Below are 20,344 nucleotides of genomic sequence, written 5' to 3' on the forward strand. Positions count from 1 at the left end.
ACCATCTATCCCAGATTGACGAACACTTTGTACCATCTATCCCAGATTGACGAACACTTTGTACCATCTATCCCAGATTGACGAACACTTTGTACCATCTATCCCAGATTGACGAACACTTTGTACCATCTATCCCAGATTGACAAACACTTTGTACCATCTATCCCAGATTGACAAACACTTTGTACCATCTATCCCAGATTGACGAACACTTTGTACCATCTATACCACAGTACAGTTACGCATCCACTGTTAAATATTATAAGAATGACCTGAAGCATGCGCACTGTGCACACATTATGGTAATAATTTCAATGAGGTTATGACGTAGATATATCTCATAAATATTATTTTAAAGTGCAATTATTAATAGAAAACATTTATTCTATTGTGGTTATTTGAAGACTGTACACGCTTTCTATCATACTGGTTACCAACTTTAACACATGTCTGTACTTTTTACACTGTTCGTGTGAGCGTTGACAAGCCTAAATAGGTTTTGATTGTATACAGCATCACTAGTGGCTGTTCCCGGCTCCATGTGTCCAGCTGATACTATGACAAAAAAAAATTTACAAGACAGACTGACGGAGACATTCTGAATAGGAACAGATATTAAATTAAAATGTGGGGAAAGTGTTTCTTCACAAGATGCTGAATGTTTGCGTTACGAACATTGAGTTACGAATGAGGAAACAGAATTAAAGAATAGTTTTGATGCCGACACAATATCCATGAGCTTCAAATTGTCCAATAACTTCTTCATTGCATGTTTTCACGATCTCTGTAAAGTGATTAGTTGATCTTGTACTGTTTCCATTTCACCAACACTGTGAATTAAACAAACATTGCATTATATTAAGGAAGTTTCACATAACAAAAATATTATTTCTTTTAAAGTGTTAAAAGTGCTCAGAAACAGACAACATTACATGTATGTATGTATGTATGTATGTATGTATGTATTATATTGTTGATAGACTATTAACCCAGGAGAACCTTCAGTGCACATAATATAGGGCTAAAAATAGATTTATTTCTGGTTCTGATGTCATTTTTTTTTATTTTCATGCAAATAAAATGTGTGAAACTACTTTTCAAATACGGTAAATTTTTTTTTGTCATTTTATTTTAATATATACTTGCCTTCTTTCAATTGCTTCTGCTCTGTAAGTAAAAACAATAAATCAAAGTGAAATAATGGAAGAAATGAGTATGTTAATAAAGTTTATTTATTAATTCCAGAATCCCCAGATTCAATGATATACAGTATGTACCAAGTGTTGTTGATAACTGTTCATGCATGACCAAGACTTGGTTAACATTAAAATCCAAGTATTAAAAGCTATTCCTTGATATACTCCGCAAGTTTAAAATTATTATGTCACTTACTGAAATTGTAAATGTGAAACCAGGATACCCATTCTCTTGACAGTCTAGAAAATAAAAAACATGTAATTCCTTGAACAACTAGAAATTGTATTATCAGATATATTTTGCTTTCAGCCTATGATGTATGAAGTCATAAGTGCCATACTACCGGTAGTACAGTTAGGTAATCCAAAACAAAAGTTGTTCACAAATAGAGAAAAATGGTCAAGAACTACCATAGATTTAGTTGAGATTAAATTTTTAACATCTCCTAATGCTGACACCAGCGAATCACACAGAGAATTTAATGTCTGACAATTTATATTTTACATTCAACTCGTCAAAGATCAGTGAAAATAAATTCCATACCAAATACCCAATAAGTCTATATTCAGCGAAAATTAATTACAACTAAAATAAAGTATTTTACAGTAGTGGTTTATGGACCTGGATTAATTACATTATGTAAATTAACCTGTATACTTACTGCATCTGAGCTTTCTATTGTGTTGTCAACTGATACAAATGTCTTGGCAGCATGCGATAATAACTGATGAAAAAAAAATACATTGTTTTACTTCAGAATGGTTGGTTATAGAATGAGATATCCTTTATCACTAGTATGACTGCTGTAGAAAGTTTATCATTTAAAATACAAAACCCACCTAAACTACATACATTGCTCTGCCCCCATATTTATCATGGACTCTGAGGTATGAATCAGCTAGGCAATCGACAGTGAAATTGACATAAAAATAACAAACGTTACCCTAGAATATACGCGAATGTGCCCCTAGCTGCAGTTCTGTAGCTCGCTTGGTTTCGCTGTCGGTTATTTTGTTCGTCGTGGTGTTAACGCGAAACCAGGGAGCTACAGTTCCATCCTATGCGAGTTACCATATTTTACCGACCTGAAATCAGGTCGGGCCGTAACAGCCGTTTTTTTTTCATTATTTTCGCCTCAAGTTTCTACTTTTCTACTGTCGATGGGTCCCGAAACTATTTCATCAATTATTTTGAGGGCGATTGTCCGAAATTGGTCGATTTCACGACGAAAACCGCGGAAAACTACAGCGAAATCCCCGCATTTGCCGCCATCTTGAATAAGTTATCGTGACGTCACAAGGCGTCACAGTTTTCCCATTTCACGCAGTTTTCGCCGTGAAAACGACCAATTTCGGACAATCGCCCTCAAAATAATTGATGAAATACTTTCGGGACCCATCGACAGTAGAAAAGTAGAAACTTGAGGCGAAAATAATGAAAAATCAAAGAAAGCTTAGAAAGAACTCCCATGTGCTGAGAGTATTGGAGACACATTAAATATAATTCGAAATTACTTAGCTGAAAACTAATTATGCAAATCAGAAAATTAATATGACCAGATTTGAGTGTAAAACTAATGAGGTCTGCGCAATGTAACAGAAAATCTATGTCTCCAAGTTTAATTGAAATGTGATTAGAACCAAAAAATTATGAATTATTATGCTTATTAGGGAATTAATATGAACAGATTTTTACCCCAAACTAATTAGGTTTGTACATTGTCCTAGAGCATCTTTATACTAAGTTTCATTGAAATGGAATAATTAGTACCGTGAAAACTCCAAAATTTCGACCCCTCTAAAAATTCGGCCACCTATTTATTTGCCGGTTTCTGTGTTTTATTTACCTACAAATTTTCGACTCCACTAAAAATTGCCGACTCATTCTTATTCGAAAATTGCGACCAGTTTTAGTTTTCCCCCAAACGAAAAAAACACACGATGTGAGCGTTCAAACGGGACCTTCCTCGAAGGCATGAATCCGGGTTTCTGATTGACTGAGAGATTTTTATTTTATTGGTAACGAAAATATATTCTAAATAAACGAAGTTTGAAATAAAAACGAACACAAAAATCTCGGCATGCTGCGTTTCTGAATTGTTGATTATTACTGTACTCAGTAGTGATTATAATAATGTACACAAAATAAATTTGTTGAATGGTTATGAAATACAAATAAAAGTCAACTTAGTTTCATCGTAAGCGAATGATTCCGGTCTCGTATAAACGTTTGATGCTGTAGGATATCCGCCATGTTCTCTTAGGTCAAATAGGTCAAATCGCTAATTAACCAATCAAAAAGCTGGATGATGCCAACGTGTTCAAATTACCATAGCTTATTTAAATATGTTAATGTTATTGAACGCAATGCGGAAGAGATTGGTGTTGTAGTACGATATTTTGGCTTGGATTTTGATGCGAAAACGGCATGATTTTTTTTAAATAAAAAAATTAGTTGTTTTTAAAAAATAAACTGGTCATCTGAAGAATAATTTAACATTGTTCACAGTGATAACAGCTCATTCTCGAAAGGAAGCTTACCCGCTCACGCTAGTCACGATAAAAATCATACACGTGTACTCTTGAATAGACAAACGTCAATGACTACGGTAAAACTTAGACTCTATTTTAGCCGGCAGGATTGATTGAAATGTCCGAAAAATGACGCCAAAATACACCTTAAAAGTCCCATTTTATTTTCTTAAATCCCATTTTATTTTTTAATCCAAGGGCGAATTTACGGCAGAATTTGGTCCCTCAAATAAGGGACACGTGAGCTTTGATTCTAACCGGATACATTGCACTGGGTCGGGGAGATAGTTTGCTAAACTTCCATGCATCTTTTGTCCAATGGGTACCTGTACTTCGAACATTCGCAAGTTTTTCTAGGTAGTGCGAGACAGCTTTGTCTTTTGACCTATTAGTTTTGTGCTGACCTCTTCTCCGCGTCTTGATGTTTTGTTTTGCTTGTCATAATACTCACTGATTGATGACTTTGTTTAGATTTTGAGTTACAACTCGGCCACGACCTTTGCTTTTACCGTGAAACATGAGGAAGTTTACGTCAATTGACGGACATTGCATTTTTTAAAAACTAATGAAGCACACTGTCTATCATCCCCATTTTTTCATTTGCTGATTTCTATTCTGAAAAATTCGACCGTCCGAAAATGCACCTTAATTTTGACTATAAAAACACGTCACATATCGAACACCAATTATTTAAAACCGGTCGAAATTTTGGAGTTTTTACGGTACTTTAGATATCAGTGTGAAAGCTTAAAATTGGTTAATTATGCAAATTAGGTAATTAATATGTACAGATTTTAACCCACAATTATTCAGGTCTGTCTATTGTCCTACAGCATCCATTTACATTCATTGATATGTGATGTATAGTACCTGAGATATCAGTGTGAAAGTTGGTTAATTATGCAAATTAGGTGATTAATATGCACAAATATTTACCAGAAACTAATTGGGTCTGCATAATTCTAGATTCATTGAAATGTGATGATTAGTACTTTAGATATCAGTAGAAAAGCTGAAAATTAATTATGCAAATTAGGTAATTAATATGCACAATTATTTACCCTAAAACTAATCAGGTCTCTGCATAGTCCTAAAGGATCTATGTACCAAGTTTCATTGAAATGCGATGATTAGTACTTGAGATACCTGTGGAAAAGCTGAAAATTAACTAATTATGCAAATTAGGTGATTAATATGCACAAATATTTATCGAAAACAATCAATCTCTGCATAGTCCTTGAGTATGTAAGTACCAAGTTTCATTGAAATGTAATGCTAACTACTTATATCAAATGCTGAAAATTAATTAATTATGCAAATTAGGTAATTAATATGTACTGATATTACCATAAAAACTATCAGGTCTGTGCAGTGTCGTATGACATCTATGTACCAAGTTTCATTGAAATGTGATGATTAGTACTTGAGATATCAGTGGAAAAACCGAAAATTGACTAATCATTATGCAAATTAGGTAATTAGTATCCACGGATTATTACCAAAAACTAATCAAAACCTAGCATTAGTTCAGAGCATCTATGTACCAAGTTTCATCAAAATCCAATGAGTGGTTGTTTAGATATCAGTGGAACAGTCATGGAACCACTAAAAAATAGCTAATTATCATGCAAATTAGGTAATTAATATGCACGGATTTTTACCAAAAATTAATCAAATCTGCGCATATGTTCAGAGCATCTATGTACCAAGTTTCATCAAAATCCAATGAGTGGTTCTTTAGATATCAGTGGAACAGTCATAGAACAGCTAAAAATTAGCTAATTATCATGCAAATTAGGTAATTAACGAGCATGGATTTTTACCAAAACCTAATCAAATCTGCGCATTGGCCCAGAGCATCTATGCACCAAGTTTCATCAAAAACCGATGTATGGTTCTTGAGATAGCAGTGGAACAGTCGGACACACATACACACATACACACATACATACAGACACACTAACTGCAAAGACTCCCATTTTGTGCTTCGCACATGGGAGTCAAAAACGGCTGTTACGGCCCGACCTGATTTCAGGTCGGTAAAATATGGTAACTCGCATAGGATGGAACTGTAGCTCCCTGGTTTCGCGTTAACACCACGACGAACAAAATAACCGACAGCGAAACCAAGCGAGCTACAGAACTGCAGCTAATGTGCCCCCTATTTGATGTAAACCGGGCGTGAACTCTTAAAAACTTGACGGAAACCTTCCTGAAATAACCATAATATTTGATAATAAACAAATGATGATTGGACAAAACATACCTCGTTAGACTTTGATCCACGGATGATCTGACGGACTAGCGAACCTGAGTCGTTAACATTTTCTTGAATTTTAGGAGGTAGGCGAGGATCCACCATTCGGGAAGAAGCCATTTTATTTTGTAAATACAAGTACTGGGACTCGAGTACTCTTTTACGGTAAGTGTATTTGAACAACTAGTATAATTTGTTCTTAAAAAAAAAACACGGATATAATCATGATGGAATTCAAACTACAAGTATTTTAGGTCAGGTGCTTTTTACATTTGTGTGTATTTGATCGACGCGGTTTTATTTACGTCCTTTGAATTACTGTTGACAGTTTTGCGGCAAGTTAAGGGTCACTCAACCAAAATGGTGGACAAAAGCAAACACGGAATTGCTGTCTCTGCATTTTCACTACTAATAATGTTTGGAGGGTGTGGGTCTGGTTAGTTTTATGACAAGAAGGAAACGAGGTAAGTAGTGCTACTTTTATATATCTGTGTGTATATGTCTTCGTACGGAGAGAATGTCTTCTCGTCGAATCGTAGGCTTGCCTCCAGATCAACAACAGACATGTACACAGGGCTAGTGAATTCTCCCATTTTGAGAGATAGTCTACGTTTGGGGGAACGGTACCTTCTGACTATATTCTTCAGTACTGTTCGTGGGTTAATAAATTTGATTCAATATGACAAAAAAAAACAAAAAAACAAACAAAAAAACGAGTGTGTGGTTATGGTCTCTGTGACTGCTACACAGACCAGCGCCTAATTATTTGTTCAGATCACACACAAGCTTCTTAATAAAAATCTGTGAATGACATTAAAGACATTATATATTTTATCTTTCTTCCACCATCTCTAGTGATCTGTGTGTGGTTTATCAGCATGTCTTCCACATTAGATCACACAGTATGTGTGACATTGGCTGGTCTTGTAGAAGAGCTCACAACATCTGGATCACAGACTCTAGACAAAGAAAAAATCAAGAAAATTAAAAATATTTGCAGGTAAGTTTACCAGTTACTGTTTGTTTTAATCATTTATAAGCATACTATTTGAAATTTCAGAACAGTATATATGAAGCTTGTGCTTGTGTTAATATATTTGGTTAATTTGAAAACTATGAGGTCACACATTTTTATTTAGATTTTTTCCAAAATATTGGAAAAATGAAAGAATGTTCATGTGATTAAAAATAAATAAATAAGATAAAATATCACCCCATTACTGGTTGTTGCTATGTGTAGTATGGGTCCCATAACAATTACTCTCCTGTAATATGGATCAGTTGTGTTATATTAACAAGGTCACAATTAATTAAGCATATTATAATAAAGTTTATTGCAAGAAAGTCCTAGTAATTATCACCACCTTGCCTAATTATACCAAGCTGTTAGAGCATGGAAATGTATAATAATAAAATCGTTACAGGATAACTGCAAAGTACATGTTGGGCAGTATTCTCATCATTGTTTTCATGTTTACTTCGTGGCTTACTCATAATTATGGTACCTCATATTATTATATGTCTTCATTTCATTCTAATTTGATACATGGTTTAAAATTTAATTTCAGTTCAATATCAATGTTTGTATTACAATAAAATAACATTTGTCCTGTCGGGCTGATAACAAATACCTATACTCTGGCATAGTAGAGATTAATTAAAATTCATACTTTATAAATTTGCATAATTGATACTAAAATTTTGGTGTTGAAAATCTGAAAATCACATGTAAAAAATGGAAAACATTACGCATTTTAAATTTTTGTTTTGTACAATTTATTGAGATTATTCAATACTTCAACAAACGGCTGTACATTCAAAACATTTATAAATTAATGTTTTTGAAGTATTGAAAAGTGATTTGACAAAACATTACATCCTATAAAACCAAAAACAAACTTTGTGTTGCAAACTTCACTGGTGTGAGTTTCAAATTGATATGCACCATGGAGAGAAGCAAAATACTTTTTTTTATGTCTAAAATAGAGAAATATACTGTAACCAATTTAAGATACAAGAGATGAATTTTACAAATCACAAAATATTGTCAAGCAATGGTAATTTCACTGGGGTTCTTAGAACAATACTTCACAGTGACTTTACATTTTTGTTAATGTATGCTCTAAAATGACATAAATTTCTATCGGCAAAACATTTAGTAGTTTTCAGTATTCAAGTCATAAATATTTGAGATTTTATCGGTTACTTTACAGAACATCAGATGCCTATGTGGAGCATGTTTTTGATCTGGTAATGAAACAGTTAGACAAAGAACATTCAGAAGTCAGATTATCCGCATTCCAGATTACCAATGAATTATTTATGAGATCTCATAAATTCCGGGAATTATTGGTGGATGATTTCCAGACATTCTTAGAATTGACAGTGGAAACAGACCATGAACAGCCACTGCCACCTCCAAAAATATCTGCCAAGATGTTGAGGGAAAAGACGCTAGAAGCAGTGCAGATATGGAATGAGAAATATGGCAAGGCTTACAAGAAACTGGCTTTAGGTTACAACTTCCTCAAGCACTGTAAAAAAGTAAGTAATATTTTTTGGTTGTTTATTGATCAGCATCATTGTAAATGAGAGTCAACATGATAATTTAATTATCTTGTCTCACAACCTACTGTAAAAGAATTAATTTTTCACTGAGTTTTAATTTTGCTATTTTCTATGATAAGTAAATTTTGCTAAATTAAATCTATGCAATCATGTTAAATTGCAATGTAACTCATTGTTTTGCTGGCAAATTAGTGAATTTAAAACGTATTTTACATTCCATCACTATTAAATGTATGGGTACTTTAATTTGAACACATTGTTTAAAATTAAAAAAGTTGGTTATTTATAGTTATATTATGTCTAGGGGTATTCTTAATAATGTGACCCCCTTTAAGTGACAAAACTGATGTGTTTGTACATTCAGATTGACTTTAATGACATCCATGCAAGAACTGTTGTTGAACGACAAAGAGAAGAAGAAAGACAAACAAAACAAAGGACTATTTTATTGGAAAAGGCTAATGCAGCTATCAAAGAAATAGAAGGTAAAATCTGTAGTGTCATTTGCAGAGCATACAAGTTTTTGTTTTCTCCTTCTGTAATTATTATTAGTGACTAATTTAATTTGATATGTTTTGTTTTATTTTCAGAAACAATGCCAGACATAGAGCAGTGTTTAACCCAATCAGATAACTGTTTTCAGTTGTTACTTCCTCATCCAGATGAGTATGATATTCTAACTCCTGATACAGAAAACACTCAGGGAATTAATACAGCTAGTAGCAGTCAGCAAACTGGGTCAAATCTTATGATTGAAAAATGTCAGAATGATAATACAGATATAGCACATCAAAAGAAAGAAACCAGTAATGTGAATTGTGAAGTAATAAAACCATGTAATAAGGATGATGATGGTAATGACATTCAAAATTTAGAGAAAGGTATTGTGGAATACTCAGGAAAGCTGACAAATGGAACTGCACAGATTGAACAGAAAAACAAATTTAATACCTCACATGCTAAGGGTGGTAATAATGATGATGAAGCTGAGGACAAGGAGGAACAGGAGGAAAAAGAAGAAGATGAAGATGGTGATGATGATGAAGAAGAAGAAGATTTTGAAGATGTCTCAAATACTGAAGCCACCTCAATGTTACAAGACCATGGTATGGTGGCCTGGAATTACAATCTCAGCATTGAAGTCAATCCAGGTATATGCACATACATTGTACATTCTATTGTACTGGGTTTATAACTTGACTTACTCCTGAGAATAATTTCATAATACTATGCCAAGGTTTCTGTGTGATGGTTGGTACATTCTGAATGGAGGTTGTGAAAATGTTTAATTACATTATATCGTTTTTTTTTTTAATTTTACTGCAGATGCTATTCACATCAAAGAAGATGAAGACAACACAGATATATTACAAACATTATATGACATGCAAAGACTAGCTATGACTAAATATCATCCACAAATACAGAAATGGCTCGAGGTGAGTCTTCCTATGAATAATTAATATGCCTATATACTGTATAATGACTAAATTTCACTGATTTACCATTTCAGGCATACTCAGTGGGTTTTAAATTCACGGTTTTATCATTTAGATAATGTGTTCTATGACAAATTTTACATATTCACTAGTTTTTAATTTAGCGCATTTCCAGTTAGCGCAATGAGCAGAATTAAAACCCAGTGAATAATTAACCTTTTTACAGTATGGCAATAACAGTAATTATATATTATGTGGTGGAAATTGTTAATTATTAATATTGTTTGGTGTCAAAGTTGTATGTATGCTAAAAAAAACAGTTATTAGGTTTGATCTATTCACATTGTAGCTCCAGAAAAGTTTTTATATACCGTAAAATCTGTATTAGAAGCCGCATCTCTAATAGAAGTCGCACCCATTTGTTTTGAAAAATTGTGAATAAAAAATTCATCATTCCTCATATGTGTAGATGCTCTAATAGAAGCCGCATCCTCTGTTATATTGTACCATTTTAATAGAAGTCGCGTCTTCTAATACAGATTTTACAGTACACCAAACATACACCATTCCATTTATGCTTTCAGGTCATTTATGTTTTCCCATGTAATTCTAATAGAGTAAATAATTATAATATGTTGTGACAAAGTTGGTTTTATGGTGACTGTGTATTTCGCAGGGCTTTATTATATCACATACGTTGTCATGATGGACCATGTCAGTCTATTTTAGTATAAACAAAGTTCAGTTTGTTATAAAACTCGTGTTTATATTTAGATTTTAAGTAAAGCTGGTGTTGCAATTGACATGGTGAAGAAACTTATTGATATAAAACAAGCACTGGAGTCTATTAAAGAGAAAACAAATGACCTGAGAATTCAACGAAAACCTAGAGAGATAATCAGAGGTGACAGTGACAGTGACAGTGACGAGGATTTTGAAGACGTGCCTGAAAAAGAAGGATATGAACCAAGGATACCTGATCATCTTAGAAAAGAATATGGTATGCTGATTCTGAATGATCTTAGTATTTTCATTTTTAGAGGTTATAAACGGCAAGCGAGGGTATTTGGTAGCAGATCAATCTGATTAAAATCTGATGTAGTGTACAGGCTTTAATTATTTTGGCCATAAATTATTTTAATTTTATTTTTATTATTAATGCCTTTTTTTATTATTTTACTTTGATTTTGATTTTGTGATTTTTTTTTTAATTCCGCCCTACCTACATCTGATCCAACGCCTATGTAAGTCCTGTTCAAATCTCGCGTAAGTAACAGCCAATCACAGCCCCCTTTCATACAGGCTGTCGGTTGCTTACTTTTCAGTGTAGCGATACTCTACGGGCAATTTTTCTGTACATTATATTTTGCCCACTTGAATAAACCATTAATAGAACATTGCTAGTATATTTTTATTTACAAAAGAAATTCCACAGCATTTTACAATTTTTGTCATTACATTGAATATTTTTTCGACTTCCAACAAATGTGTACACTTCCAGATACATCTTCACCAGCGAAGGTTCGTTCATTCAGTCATCGCTTCAATTTTACATCAAACATTGAGCATAATTATCTCATACAATAATATTAGTTTTCCTGTTTTGATCAGTTGATCAACAGCCACTAGTGCTCACAGTCGTGTGATCGTGATTCAGTTAGATATTTAAACAGTTTATATAATATTACATTTTGATGCTACATGTATTAAGATTCAAAAAATAATCAGGGTTAGAAATGTATTGTAAAATTGTCAAAATTTGCATTTCTGCACTGATTTTCATAGTCAGACTGATTTTTCATATCACAGAATTTTGTTTGGTGACACAGGATGAAAAAAACATATTTTCGCTTACGTAACTTACCGAGGTGTTTCTATCATCAAAATAAATAATACAACCATGAGAATATAGCCTGTCGTAGTGATTGGTTGGCAAGAAATGGCGTTGTTCATTGTTGTTTACATTAAATATACATGCATGTGTCTCAGTTAAGAAAACAACTTGGGGACAACGTAGTCACACCATATCATGAGCAATAACTGATTGGTAAGCGACATTTGTTATCAGACATTTGCATGCTGGTTGGCAAAACAGTAAACTTATGATTACACAGTGCTATGGCCCAAAGTCTAGTATGAATTCTGTCAACATGAATAAACAACAATCATGTCACTTGTGTTCTCAAGGTCTTGATTGCGATGACAGCAACAGTCTGTCACAGAAGACAAAATCACAAGATGATGAGTTACAGGACCCTACATCAAGAGCAGCATCAGTTGCACACTTCAAGGAAAAACTCAGTGAATTGCAAGACAAGTTGAAAAACAAGTAAGTATAATTCAAGATAACTTACCAAAAGTGTAAGATCTAAAGGCATTGATGGATTTATTAGTAGCTTTATAGTTATGATGTACACACTTTGTTCTTTCAGAGAAATTGATTCATTTCATGAAAGAGATCCTGAACCGTCAACATCACAAAGTCCATCTAAAAAGAGAAAAGCTGAACTTCTTTCCAGGGCACCTAAAGTGCCATATGGATTGGATCTGTATTACTGGGATAGACCTGAAGATATTGTAGCTCCAAAAATTGTACGGTTAGTTCTTCCTCTTTATTAGTTGTTGCATGGTATGCATGTAAAAAATGTGTTCTATTGTATGAAAATCAGAATTGGTGCAATTATTGGCCTGAAAAGGACCCTTTGGTTTGTGCCGTTCCTCCACACTCTCTTTACCTTTCAAATATTGCGATCACCAGTTTTTAGAACACTGTATTTTAGCATTGTGATAATTTACTTCTGTATTGCATTAAAAAAATTTCATTTTCAATATTCATACATCGGTACAACACATCATTCTGATTGGCTAATAACAGACTTAACCTGTCAGGTCAGAGAATGTTGTTTTAGGTCAAATCATGCAGAAAAAAGATGAGACGCAGATCTTGTCTTCAACTGTTTTTTCACAGACTAATAATAATTTTTACTCCATAAATTCAGATGGTATGTAAATGCTATTGTAATAAAATGTACAAATGTTTTGGGAACATTCATTTCTCAATTTTATTTTTCCCCCAAATCATAATAACCCCTAATCCAGTACACAGTGAATGAAGATGTCATTTGCAACATGTTTTTGAGAAGGTAACATGGTTACAATGTTAAACAGAAAAATCTTCATCTGTTCTGAGGTGGTGCTTGGGTATTCGTCCATCTTTTATTTTTACATGCTGAGGTCCCTTCACTATACCAGAGAAGTAGTCTTGTAATCATAATGTATCAAGAAATAAACTGTAAATACAAGTGAAAAACGAGCAAATGTGTTTAACAAGATTTTTGCCTAGTAATCATTTTCATTTAGTGACAAGACTGTCCCATATAATCTGTTGTAAGAAAAGCCTATAGCACACTTGAATGAGTTTTGTTCAAACCAAGTTATTTGCTGCATAGCTGATGCACTTTATTCATTTCATAATGTTATCGTAGGGTAAACTGAAATGAATGTTTACATTTTGTGGTGTTTTTCAGACCTGAGTCTCAACACAGATTTTGGGTACCAGTAGAAAATGACGAAATTGTGTTAGAGGTAAGATTTTGGTTATTATTTGTTAGACAGTAAATAGTCCTACATATTAAAATTCTATTAAATGTTTTTGTTTTTTATGAAGCAAAAACATGTTTGTCAATCTCATCTGTATGCGTTGATTATCACACTCTGGTGGTGAATCTGTGATATACTTTTGTTTTTACAGGGCATGAAGGATATGGTCACAGAACGTGCCATTCAGTTTTCAGGTAAATTTGAACCTGTTAAATGGAAATGCAGAGCACCATTGATGAATGGTAAACTATGTGAGCGTCAAGACAGATATAAGGTACATAGCAACAGTGGTTGTTAAGCATAGAATTTATTCTGTAAAAATATTAAGCCACTGCTTCAGTTTTGCACTGATCAGTTTATGCAAATGAGGAAATGTCAGGTGATACACATTGGCCAATCAATATACTGTATTTAATTCATTCATTTCTTTTCAGTTTATGCAAATGTCTGGTGATATAAATTGGCCAATCAATGTAATCTATTTATTTTTGTTCACTTTAAGCAAATGAGGCGATGTCACGTGATACACATGGGAATTGTCTTATAAACTAACTTTTTCCTTCCACTCATCAGTGCCCTTTCCATGGTAGTATAATTCCTAGGGATACTGAGGGTACACCTGCAAAGCAAGAAGATATAGAAAAAGAAGAGAGAAGAAAAGGTATTCGTATATCCTTGAATAATTTCAATTAGTCTCCTGTAATTTTAGTAAAACAACTTTTTGGCTTGTCACTAGTGTTCATACAGTCTAACTTAAGATAGCAGATGGTTTTTGTTCAGCATTTATGGAGAAGGTACTTTTTCTTAGTTCAAAACAATACCCGCTTACTAGTTTTTTTGTTCTTTAAAACTATTATCTATGTACGAGGGGACTGTTTTTCAGAACTAGGTTGACACAAGGAAAGAGCAAAGAAGTGAATGAGCTAAGCAGGTGGTTTGTGATTGATAGCAACACGTAATATACTATGTGCATAAATCAATTAGTTTAGGGTTTTGGTTCTAGTAAAGGTGCTGGCATCGATTTTTGCTGACAAGGTTAAGCAATGATCGATCATCACAGGCTTTATTGCAAGTTAAGAATGCTGTGTTCTGTTGAAACTGTTGAGCTTCGCTTAGCAAATTATTACCAAAGACGCAGTCTGAAAACAGGGACTTATGTTTTGATCTCTGTGTGTCTGTGCGTGCGTGTGTGCGTGCATCCGGACCTGTATCTTAGAAATGCCTGGACCAATCACAATCAAACTTCACACATACATCATACATGATAGTATACATATGCACGTCAATTTGTTTCATGATCTGATTCAAGATGACCGAATGGCGGCCATTTTTGTGCTAAAAAATCCTAAAAATCAAGCATTTCTCAGCTGTTTAAAGATGGATTTTGTTCAAACTTGATATATACATTAGACATTATGAAACCTTGATGCAAATAATTTTGTTTTTCAGATAAGATTCAAAATGGCCGATTGGCGGCCATTTTGTTTTAATGACTTAATCTCCGACTTATTTTGACTGATTATATTCAAATTTTAAATATTCATTATACATCATGTCATAGATAAACAGATTTATTGGTTTGACGATCCTATTCAAAATGGCCGAATATTGGTCATTTTTGTGCTAAAAATCATCAAATATCAAGCATTTCTGGCATTTATGGATGGATTTCGTTCAAACTTGGTACATACATTAGACATTAAGGGTTCCGGATGCACGTCATTTTATTTTTCAGATTGGATTCAAAATGGCTGACTGGCGGCCATTTTGTTTTAATGATTGGGTTTCCAGAGCCATATCTCTGAAATGCTTTGACTGATTATATTCAAATTTTATATATTCGTTATACATCACGTTATATATATACATGTATTCAAAATGGCTGATTTTGAATGCTGTTCCAGAGCAATATCTCTTGATATGGACAAGTACTTGTTTGACGATCAGATACAAATGTCAATCATTTTAATGTTAAAAAATCATATTCCTGACATGGTTATATTCCAGCTACACTGTAGCCTTGCTATAACGAACTCTTTGGGAGACATACAATTAGTTTGTTATAGTGAAATGTTCACTATAATGAAGTACATAATACATTGGGTTTGTTGTGAGAGGGAGACACGCTATGTGTTCATTATATCAGGAAGTTCATTATAACGGTGTTCATTATACTGAGGTTACAGTGTATATTACTATAAACAAAACTATATGTCTTAAATTTGATAACTAACGGGGACTGTGCCATGCATGGCTTGTTCTTTGATGCATTGTTATAGTTCAGGATTTGTGTAATTTTACTGCTTTGTTGTGTTGACACAGCTCAAGTAGCGTCTACTTCTGAATGGCGAGATACTGAGCTTATGAAAGACATTGAGACAGCCACTGGAATAGACTTAGGGTCTGCAAGTACTAGAGGCAAAGGAAAGGGAAAGGGAAAAGGCAAAGGAAAGAAAAAGAAATATCCAAATTTGACAGATATCAAAAAACAATCTAATACATCGAGGAGAAGGCTGGAAAAGAAAGTTATGAACAAGTAAGTTGTTGGATCACATGCTTGGTAATGTAGAGGGTGCTGTGAGTGGTTGCATCACATGCTTAATATTGTAGAGGGTGCTGCGAGTTGTTGGATAACATGCTTGGTAATGTAGAGGGTGCTGTGAGTGGTTGCATCACATGCTTAGTATTGTAGAGGGTGCTGTGAGTGGTTGCATCACATGCTTAGTATTGTAGAGGCTGCTGTAAGTTGTTGGATCATATGTTTGGTAATGTAGAGGGTGCTGTGAGTGGTTGCATCACATGCTTAGTATTGTAGAGGCTGCTGTGAGTGGTTGCATCACATGCTTAGTATTGTAGAGGCTGCTGTGAGTTGTTGGATCATATGTTTGGTAATGTAGAGGGTGCTGTGAGTGGTTGCATCACATGCTTAGTATTGTAGAGGGTGCTGTGAGTGGTTGCATCACATGCTTGGTAATGTAGAGGGTGCTGTGAGTGGTTGCATCACATGCTTAATATTGTAGAGGGTGCTGCGAGTGGTTGCATCACATGCTTAGTATTGTAGAGGGTGCTGTGAGTGGTTGCATCACATGCTTAGTATTGTAGAGGGTGCTGTGAGTTGTTGGATCATATGTTTGGTAATGTAGAGGGTGCTGTGAGTGGTTGCATCACATGCTTAGTATTGTAGAGGGTGCTGTGAGTGGTTGCATCACATGCTTGGTAATGTAGAGGGTGCTGTGAGTGGTTGCATCACATGCTTAATATTGTAGAGGGTGCTGCGAGTGGTTGCATCACATGCTTAGTATTGTAGAGGGTGCTGTGAGTTGTTGGATCATATGTTTGGTAATGTAGCACAGTCACCTGGGGGCTGAAAATCAATAAATACTTATTTTAAAAAAAAATCATCCGCTATACGTATATAAATAAACAAGTTGTGAAACATGGCACCTAGTAAATCGACACCCTGTCGGTTTCAAATTTCGATTTCTTACCTTAAAATGCGAAACAAAATGTTTATAGGGGATCAGGTGTTACGTTAATAACCATTGTTCATAATCGCTAACTTGGTTTTATTCAAAACTGCACAAATCCCGCGTTTTCTGATGATATCCGACGATTTCATGAACGAAAATGGCCAGCAGCCAGAATCAAGGGGGATTCGCACAGAGTTGTGGGTAAATCAAGGAAATACTCGCTGTTACGGCACGCCTGATTGGCCTGATTTTTTAAATTAGTATTTATTGATTTTCAGCCCCCAAGTGACTGTGTAATGTAGAGGGTGCTGTGAGTGGTTGCATCACATGCTTAGTATTGTAGAGGGTGCTGTGAGTGGTTGCATCACATGCTTAGTATTGTAGAGGGTGCTGTGAGTGGTTGCATCACATGCTTAGTATTGTAGAGGGTGCTGTAAGTTGTTGGATCATATGTTTGGTATTTTAGAGATTGATGTGAGTTGTTTATAAATAAAATCTTTTAAATTAAATCTACGTGGACTTGTAAAATAACTATAAAACTTATTGTTTCTTCAACAAATTTGTGAAATTAAAACACATTGAATATGCTCAACGCATCAAAATAGTGAAAATAAATGGTTTTACAGTATTTCTTTTTAGTATAATAGAGGCCGCTCTGTATGCTCTTGTTTACATATCAAATCCATGATTATTGTCGCATACGACTTATTTACCACTTCCGTGTCACTGAGAATGTTCTAGAACCGTACTGTGTCTGGGTGGAATATTCTAGATTTTTTTTTGAAACTGGTTGAATAGGTAATAGAACACTGTAGGAGGCAATAGAAGGAAATGGAACATTCTAGAAATTGGTAGTAAGTTCCAGACTCATTATGTATGCGGATGTAATGGTCTATTTATTGACAGTGGGGGTATATATATAGGGGAGTTGTTCAGCACTGAGATCAGATCGGAGATCTCGTTGAATTGTATTGGAGTATCTAGTTATTGGAGGTTTGGAGTTTTACCGCGTTATTGTACTTGATGTTTGCAGAGTATAATAATACCAGTACCAGTTGAAACCTCATCTGTTGGCTCCGTGTTCGTATTTTATCATCGCCGCCAGGGAAGTCTTTATGTTACTGTTGCCATTTTGGTATTTGAACCATCACACCTGTACTATACCAATTACGGTAATATTATGTTGCATGTGACAATTATCAATACTGTGGGTTTGTTGATACCGGTATTACCCTGACCTTTTAAATGAGTTGATAATGTTTGTAACTATGTCATCTTGTCTTTCTTTTCTAGAAATGCCTTGTCCAGGGTGGCTGGTTCTTTGGATGCTTTTGATTCAAAGAGATATAAAGAAAAATTTGGCAACAATTTCAACTATGCTTATACATCGTGATCTTAAATTTATGGTTGATGTATTTTCAACTTTTTAACTCATGCATAATACAGCCTCTATATATATGTATAGTATCAACTAGCCACACAAACTTATAGGGCTGTAGTCGCCGTGCCACACATGCGCAAGGTATAGGGGTCTCATATAAACAAAGATGGCGACTTTGACTGTTGCAAAGATCAACAAGTACAAACTGAGACATTTCCAGGCTTTAATTGAGTATTTTTCAAGTGATTTGAAGATATCAAAAGAGTCATCGGCAGTAATTAGTGCAAGTTGTGCCCAAGTCAAACCTCATACTTGCGATTTCCATTAGAATGATACATTCAATAATGTCAGTGTTTTGCCTGTACATAGACCAATTCAATCAAGTAACTACTTACTATTCCTGTCTAGTCTTGTTAGATATTTTGAGGAATATTTTAGTAACTATTATGATGTGACTAGTTATGGACCAGGATAAACAAGATTTGGTGTAAATGTATTTGATAAAATACTCTGACAACAATATAGTGTGGTGAATGAATACTTGGGGAACTGAGATTATTACATGACGAGCTATGAACAAGATGGTGGATTTGATGAAGTACTCTGACAAAAATATCACATGGCACTGAAACCTAAAATCGTCTATGGGATGAACAAAATGGTGGATTTGATGAAGTACTCTGACAACAATATCACATGGCACTAAAACCTAAAATCGTCTATGGGATGAACAAAATGGTGGATTTGATGAAGTACTCTGACAACAATATCACATGGCACTAAAACCTAAAATCGTCTATGGGATGAACAAAATGGTGGATTTGATGAAGTACACTGACAACAATATCACATGGCACTAAAACCTAAAATCGTCTATGGGATGAACAAAATGGTGGATTTGATGAAGTACTCTGACAACAATATCACAATATATCCTGCAAATAATCAAGCAATAAACAAACTTTACTAAAAGCGAATAAATCATTTCCAAACCAATGTTTTTTGTTTATAGATTGTCTGTTTAGATTTTCTGTGTCCCAATGTTGACACAAGGTGTAAATCTTCTTACATTTTACACAAAAATATAAAAGTGAGAATTCAGGTCCTGACGATGTAGGAATTCTGGTTACCATATGATAGATACTATGTGTTAATCAAGTATTAATTTTTAAAATTTGATATCGAGAAGTAATACTTCACTTGACGTGAACTGTCTATTTATATATTTATATATTTATGAAAACAGCTATGTTGTGTAACAATTTTCAACTCAAAAGTGTGATGAAATAAAACAATTTTATACATAACTATTCATTTATTTATTTTCTGAGAAAACTAAGGGCAATGTCATATATAAATATGGATGTCTTCCTTATTTGAAAAATATCTGAGCAAAATCTGGCAAGAAAAATTCTTTCCAACGTGTTCATCTATTAATACTACATGTACTGTATTAATCTTAATGTCAGGTAAATGTATAAAATATGTATTTATTGTTTAGCATATGGAAGCATAATATATAAATGTCTGCACAATATCAGTAGGGACTCGTTCTTTGTAAAATCTTGTGTTGATATATTGTCATTTCTATTCAATCACTGAACAGAAACATGCAAAATGTTTTTCGTAATCACTTTGTACTATACCGATAATCTCCACAAACAGGAGAAGATGTATAATGTATTTAGGTTCTATCAAAAGAACATGGCAAAGTATCCATACTTTGAGGTAGTATTCTTGTGATAACCTCATATGCTTAACATATGAATGGTTTTACATCACCATGGTCTGCTACACCGAAATCAAAAACAGAATTAAGGTTCAACCCTAGTGTTTAACAATGATGGTTAAAATGAAATACTGGTTATTAACATGGAACATCTTATATTCTGTTTCCTGTC

General features: G+C 34.1%; 2 protein-coding genes across 2 annotated transcripts; one reads left to right on the top strand and one right to left on the bottom strand.

The window, feature by feature from the left end:
- Positions 1-347: 347 nt before the first annotated feature.
- On the bottom strand, positions 348-6,133 carry LOC102805940 (BLOC-1-related complex subunit 7-like). Its single transcript, XM_006819978.3, has 5 exons — positions 5,995-6,133; positions 1,859-1,921; positions 1,393-1,436; positions 1,147-1,167; positions 348-830 (listed from the first exon to the last, which is right to left on the bottom strand). The coding sequence occupies exons 1-5, from the start codon at positions 6,103-6,105 to the stop codon at positions 776-778; spliced, it is 294 nt and encodes a 97-aa protein (XP_006820041.2). The 5' UTR covers positions 6,106-6,133; the 3' UTR covers positions 348-775.
- Positions 6,134-6,283: 150 nt separating this feature from the next.
- On the top strand, positions 6,284-19,983 carry LOC100378627 (UV-stimulated scaffold protein A-like). The gene is made up of 14 exons (XM_006819979.3): positions 6,284-6,449; positions 6,841-6,985; positions 8,199-8,529; positions 8,918-9,038; positions 9,144-9,704; positions 9,880-9,992; positions 10,767-10,992; positions 12,180-12,321; positions 12,425-12,589; positions 13,520-13,577; positions 13,744-13,866; positions 14,166-14,253; positions 15,915-16,128; positions 18,356-19,983. The coding sequence occupies exons 1-14, from the start codon at positions 6,431-6,433 to the stop codon at positions 18,453-18,455; spliced, it is 2,406 nt and encodes an 801-aa protein (XP_006820042.2). The 5' UTR covers positions 6,284-6,430; the 3' UTR covers positions 18,456-19,983.
- Positions 19,984-20,344: the final 361 nt, after the last annotated feature.

Source organism: Saccoglossus kowalevskii, chromosome 10, assembly GCF_978046115.1.
Source record: "Saccoglossus kowalevskii chromosome 10, keSacKowa6.1, whole genome shotgun sequence".
In the NCBI taxonomy this organism is placed as follows: domain Eukaryota; kingdom Metazoa; phylum Hemichordata; class Enteropneusta; family Harrimaniidae; genus Saccoglossus; species Saccoglossus kowalevskii.